At 34.3% G+C, this 6153-nt stretch overlaps 1 protein-coding gene across 1 annotated transcript; it reads left to right on the forward strand.

Annotated features, from left to right (window-relative positions):
* The first annotated feature begins 809 nt into the window (after window positions 1-809).
* SUT4 (sucrose transporter 4) lies at window positions 810-5600 on the forward strand. Its single transcript, XM_078988318.1, has 5 exons — window positions 810-1649; window positions 3628-4343; window positions 4422-4485; window positions 4577-4620; window positions 5181-5600. Exons 1-5 carry the CDS (start codon window positions 1154-1156, stop codon window positions 5337-5339), a joined length of 1479 nt encoding a protein of 492 aa, XP_078844444.1. The 5' UTR covers window positions 810-1153; the 3' UTR covers window positions 5340-5600.
* The last annotated feature ends 553 nt before the right edge of the window (window positions 5601-6153 follow it).

The following is a 6153-nucleotide window of genomic DNA, read 5'->3' on the forward strand; positions in this document are numbered from 1 at the left end:
TTTTTTAAAAATGTTAAAAACACGATACTTTGACTATTTAAATCTTACAAAATAGTAGATTGATAGAGAATTATATGAAATTTTTTTCAAAAAAAAAAAAAAAATTTGGTGTTTTTCTAACCTTAATTTCGAAGTTTCATTTGATGATCGATGTTGAATGAATGATATGAAGTGGATATGTTGTTGATTATCGATAATGTTGATCTAATGATGCTGAGAGTATAATTAATAATAGATGTTGAAGATATGCTCGTATTCAAACATAATTGAATGTTGGCTTGAAAGAACCAAAAACAAATTTTTGTTGTCTACTTTTAAATGATGTTGATAAACGTGTTATTGACGAAGATCAATGATTGATTAACACTGGCTAACGTTGATCGAAGGTTTAATTGAAAAAATCTGGATGATTGTTGATGGGTGGAGGTGAATTTTAGATGATGATCGATTGATCAGGAATAAATTTGAATTGTTATCTAATTCTCCACATGTACATATTTGTGATTGAAAGTTATTATATTATATTTATAATAAATTTGAATTGTTATCTAATTCTCCACATGTACATATTTGTGATTGAAAGTTATTATATTATATTTATAAGTTTGCTACCATGCCTTTTATGTTTTGATGCTAATTAAATGATTGGTTGAGAATGATTATCTCTTTAATTTTTTTAATTCATTTGGTGCTTTTGGAAAGGACCGTTTTTGTCAAAGAAAGGAAGTGAAAGTACTGATTTTGCAATTATCCGCCATCTTCTTTTGTGATTAAGAATCCCAGAACAGAAACAAACACAACAATGGCGCCTGTCAGCATCCTGTGAAGTATACTCTTTCCTACCTAGTCCCACCATCACTGGATGCCTTATTAATCTGAAGAAGGATCCATTTTCATACTCATATAGAAAACCCCCCTTTTTCTCTCTCTCTCACTCTCTCACGCACATAGCATACCAAATTAAACGCACTACTGTTATTTTTATTGAAAATGATTCTCAATTTCATTCACAGTAGCTAGTATTCATCATGAGTTGTCACCGTCATCAATAAAAAAAAACTCATCATTTTTTCTAGTTGCAGAAATTGTTGTCCACCACCACTTACAAATTCACTATTTTCTGATAAGAATTCTTGGGTTTTAGAGATAGAATATGACGGTGCCGGAAAGTCAAACACAAAGGCACCGTCCTCGCGGTGGAGGCGCCGTTACTCCAGCAGAAACTCCAACTAGACTCCGGGTACTCTTCCGAGTGGCTTCTGTTGCTTGTGGGATACAGTTTGGGTGGGCCTTACAACTCTCTCTATTAACTCCATATGTACAAGAACTAGGAATTCCTCACGCGTGGTCGAGCATCATATGGCTTTGTGGACCTTTATCGGGTTTCCTCGTTCAGCCGCTGGCTGGACACATGAGCGATCGATCTACAAGCAAGTATGGTCGCCGCCGACCGTTTATCGTCATCGGATGCGCGTCGATCATCTTGTCTGTACTTTTGATCGGTTACGCGGCGGATATCGGAGGATTACTTGGAGATCGTGAGAAGAAGACGAGAGCCATCATCGTTTTCATAATAGGGTTTTGGCTGCTTGATATGGCAAACAATGCTACTCAAGGTCCTTGTAGAGCTCTTCTCGCTGATCTTACAGGTAAGTTCTTGTTTCAGTTCCTATTTGCGATTCAAATTCAACTCCTTTTAGGGGTTTTCAATTGGTATAAAGGCAAGATGGATTCAGTTTTGATTTCAATTTCTTGGCGGTTGAAAAACCCTAGCAAGAAAGATGATTGATAACGAGCTGGCTGATCTGAATAATTCGCCATGTTCAATTTGACAGTCTTTTTTTTTTTTTTTTTTTTTTTTTAATTGGGTGTACAAACTTAGATGATCAATAATCCACAGGGGATTTAGGGGGCTGTTGGTTTGGCGGATTCCATGGGATTTGGCCCGAATCGGACTTGAATTCCATTCCAATCCAGTATTTAGTTTGGTTGCAAATGAGTTCGGGATTGAATTCGCAAAATCCTATGACATGATGGGTTTATGGAATGCGTTCCATTTCCTGCTAACCATACATACATACATACATACATATGTTTGACAGAATTCAAAATCTTCCAAATTCCAATTCCTGCCAAGACATTCTATTCTATTCAGCAAACTAAACTAAACGTCCTTTATCTGATAGTTATGAACTGTAATTTTTTTAGGAGATGGTTTGTTTACTTTTTAATATTTTAATACAAATATCAAGCAAGGGAGCCTAAGTCGATAGGAAGCGAGTCCTAATCGAGAAGCCTAGAACTGAATCTCATAATAGGCCATAGAGTCACTGGTCCCCTGCCAGAAGGTATGAGTATGAATGCTTATGTGGGAGTGGGACATGCCTGCCAGTTAGGGAGAGAAGAGATAGCCACACACACACACACACAAGGATAGGGATGGGATATATCAGTCCATAGTCGACTTGTATATATTTATTTATATATTGTGCTCATTTTTTGCATTTTTGATATATCACGGACACCATTTATCCATGAGATTTGAGACGTGGTCATGCTGCTCTCCAGCTATCAATCTACCCTTTTCTTTCTTTAAATTAAGATGATATGCCGTTGTCCAAGATTGGGAAAGGGACACTTTGCTAAAAACCAAAATACTAAAAATATCTTAAACTTCAATCAGTGAAGTTGGAGAGCTCAACTATTCCCTTATTATAGTCTGTAGTGTCTTAAGTTGACATCAAATTTGCGCTTTGGCATATACTTTATTTTGTTAACCAAGGTGACATCGCCAACAAAATAAATAAATAAATAAGGATGCAGATGCTTTTAATTTTTGTCTTTCTACCTTTATCTTTATTTGTTTCTGAAGGTTCACAGAATAGGTGGTTAGTACTTTGCTTAGTTTAAGTTTATATATATTAGGAAATACCGATAATATATAATTCAATTAAGTGAATAGGGAATAGGTGAGAAATAGGCTGGAATTGTAATTGGATAGGCAGTCGACATGAGGTGACAGGGAAATGAGTGGGTCAAAAAAGCGTCCTTTCCTTAGGATTGCTTGGACTAGATTCAGATCGATTGGGCCCATTCACCCTTTTCTCTTTTCATTTCATTTGTCCTATTTTGTTACAACAAATCCAAGCATATATACACAACATGAAGACAAATTAAATTATGCAGTGTGAAAAATAACAAACATACCAAACTAAAGTCTAAAGTTTTGAATTATTTTTAATCAATCAACAGTTGAAATCCATGGAGATAAGGACGTGTCAACTTACAATAATTGCTAACCTTACAACTCCCTATATTAGATATTTTTCAATTATCTGTATGACAATGTGTTAGTTACAACATGCATTTAATGTGTTAATATGAAGATTTTCAAAAATATCCTAACTTGTCAATTTGAAATGAATGTTGATCTTTTAAGCCTACAAAATGTATTATTATTATTATTATTGTTGTTGTAACAACACATGGTCTTGTTATTCGAATGTGATAATCTTTTTAATCTACAGTCGTAACTTTTAGTTACTAGCTTTGAGATTTAAAAAAGAATATATTTATATATATATATATATATATATATATTAATGTTGTGTGTTATGTATATATTAGTGAATGATCACAGAAGAACACGAGTAGCAAATGCATACTACTCCCTGTTTATGGCGATTGGTAATGTTCTTGGGTATGCAACGGGAGCTTACAGTGGTTGGTACAAGGTTTTACCTTTCACCATGAACTCTGCATGCGACATAAACTGTGCGAATCTCAAGGCCGCTTTTCTTCTGGATGTTATTTTCATCATCATCACAACATACATAAGTGTGACCGCGATTCACGAACAGCCTGGGACAGCTCATCACGACGAAGGTGGAGAGTCCCAAGAAGCTTTTTTCTGGGAAATGTTTGGGACATTCAAGTTCCTTCCGGGGCCCGTCTGGTTGATCTTGTTTATTGTGTCTCTGACTTGGGTCGGTTGGTTTCCTTTTATTCTGTTTGACACTGATTGGATGGGTCGGGAGATATACCGCGGGGACCCCACTGGTGATTTGAAATACAGTGATGGAGTGAGAATGGGTGCTTTTGGGCTCATGTTGAATTCGGTCATCCTTGGCATAACTTCGGTGTTTATGGAGAATCTTTGTAGGAGATGGGGGTCTGGTTTCATATGGGGGGTCTCAAACATTGTCATGTTCCTCTGCTTTTTAGCAATGCTTGTGCTTTCCTTTGTGGCAGCTCAAGCAGAATATGCCGCGGATGGTTCCCCTCCAAATGGAATCGTCATTGCTGCACTCGTTATTTTTTCAATTCTTGGCATGCCCTTAGCTGTAAGTTATAACTAACACTTTACTTTTTATTCAGTTGCTTTTCATGTCTGAATAATGGATTACTTCTTTTCTTTTCAGGTTACGTATAGTGTCCCGTATGCATTGGTATCCTCACGTATCGAGTCACTAGGACTTGGTCAAGGTGGGTTCCGTTCCCTTTCTCTTTATTCTCCATTTGACTTGGCACAACAATGCTAACAAATTTATAAATATATATTCTTTGCTTCTTGCAGGGTTGTCGATGGGTGTTCTAAACGTAGCCATTGTCATCCCACAGGTATCTTTTTCCATTCCCAGTCGTATCATTTCTAGTTTTTGTTGGGCATGTGATCTCAAAGATTTTCAGTAACTCCTCCACTGAAAAGCAACACAAAATGACCGCAGATCTACATAAACCTATCTTATATATATATATATATATATATATATATATATATATATATATATATATATATATATATATAAAATAGTTATTTGATTAAAGTTTATATTAAAGGATTAGAAATTTTGTATATTTGGCAAGATTTCATTTTATTTAGTTTTGTAATTATAGATAATGTTATTGCATTCGTTGAAGCAAGTGAAGTTAACATGAGAATGGAATGGAATAGAAATGTTCCATTTCATTCGTTTATAGTTACCGAAGAAACAGGCATTGAAGAAAAGAAAGGATGAAATTCCTAAAATATTTTTAATTGATTGGGACTCCAAAGCCTTGTTTCATATTATTAGCCAACAGAAGAGGAGAGATGTAAAGAGTTGTTGTAGTGTGTTTATTTATTTATTTAGGGTTGTGGTTTTGGTGATAAAAGATGTTGGTTTGTGTTGTGTTAATAGATGTTGGTGTCTCTTGGAAGTGGACCATGGGACCAGTTGTTTGGTGGGGGGAATTCTCCAGCCTTTGCTATCGCAGCAGTTGCAGCCTTTGCTAGTGGACTTGTAGCCATCCTTGCTATTCCCCGAAATAGGCCTGAAAAATCTAAAATCCGACATTGAGATACATCCATCCGCATTCTTTTTTTGATCAAATTCAACAGAGTCATATCAATATCATCTATATGTACCTATTGTTGTTGTTGTTCTTGTTGTTGTATTATTATCTTTTTCTCGTTTGTTTTGTTTTGATTTTACATATATCTATATCTATATTTTGTTTGGTAACATGGAGTCTACTCTACTCTACTACTGCAAACAAATGGTCAGAATTTTGTATATACTGTTTGTTTGTTGCTTGCAATAAAAATTGTTGCTCTTAAATCCTTCTCTCATCGGCCAACTTTTTGACATACCTTGTACAACTCAACTCATCATATGTTTAAAGTACACAGCTTAAATACATCTTTACTCATTATTCTTAATCTTATTATTTAGGACGCCCACATTCTCATCTACTTTTATAGTATAGACTGCACAGCCTAAATACATCTATGTTTTGGACGAAAGTTGAAACCTCAAACCTGATAGAAAGGGATAGCACATTATATATATATATATATATATATATATATATATATATATATATATATATAGGTTCAGGTTTATTTGAGACCATTCTAATTTTGTTAGACCGTGAGATCAAATCTAAAAATAATTTTAAAATGCAAAATAAATGGAAAAATCCAAAAATTCTTTTTTTAAATATTATTTTCGGAACTTGAATTAACTAAAAAAAATATAAAAAAAATAAAAAAAAATAAAAAAAAATTCTGTTTTTTTTTTTTTGAAAAATACGTGAAATATTCTAAATAGAATATTACATTGACATATTCTAAAAAATAATTTTAAAATGCAAAATAAATGGAAAAATCTA

This window comes from Lactuca saligna, chromosome 1 (genome assembly GCF_052625555.1).
Source record: "Lactuca saligna cultivar CGN05327 chromosome 1, ASM5262555v1, whole genome shotgun sequence".
Classification (NCBI taxonomy): domain Eukaryota; kingdom Viridiplantae; phylum Streptophyta; class Magnoliopsida; order Asterales; family Asteraceae; genus Lactuca; species Lactuca saligna.

Bases quoted from the DNA above. Each gene is read 5' to 3' on its own strand.
- SUT4 (XM_078988318.1), top strand. From the start codon at position 1,154: ATGACGGTGCCGGAAAGTCAAACACAAAGGCACCGTCCTCGCGGTGGA. The intron at 1,650-3,627 runs GTAAGTTCTTGT...TGTATATATTAG, and splicing joins TCTTCTCGCTGATCTTACAG to TGAATGATCACAGAAGAACA. The intron at 4,621-5,180 runs GTATCTTTTTCC...TTGTGTTAATAG, and splicing joins TAGCCATTGTCATCCCACAG to ATGTTGGTGTCTCTTGGAAG.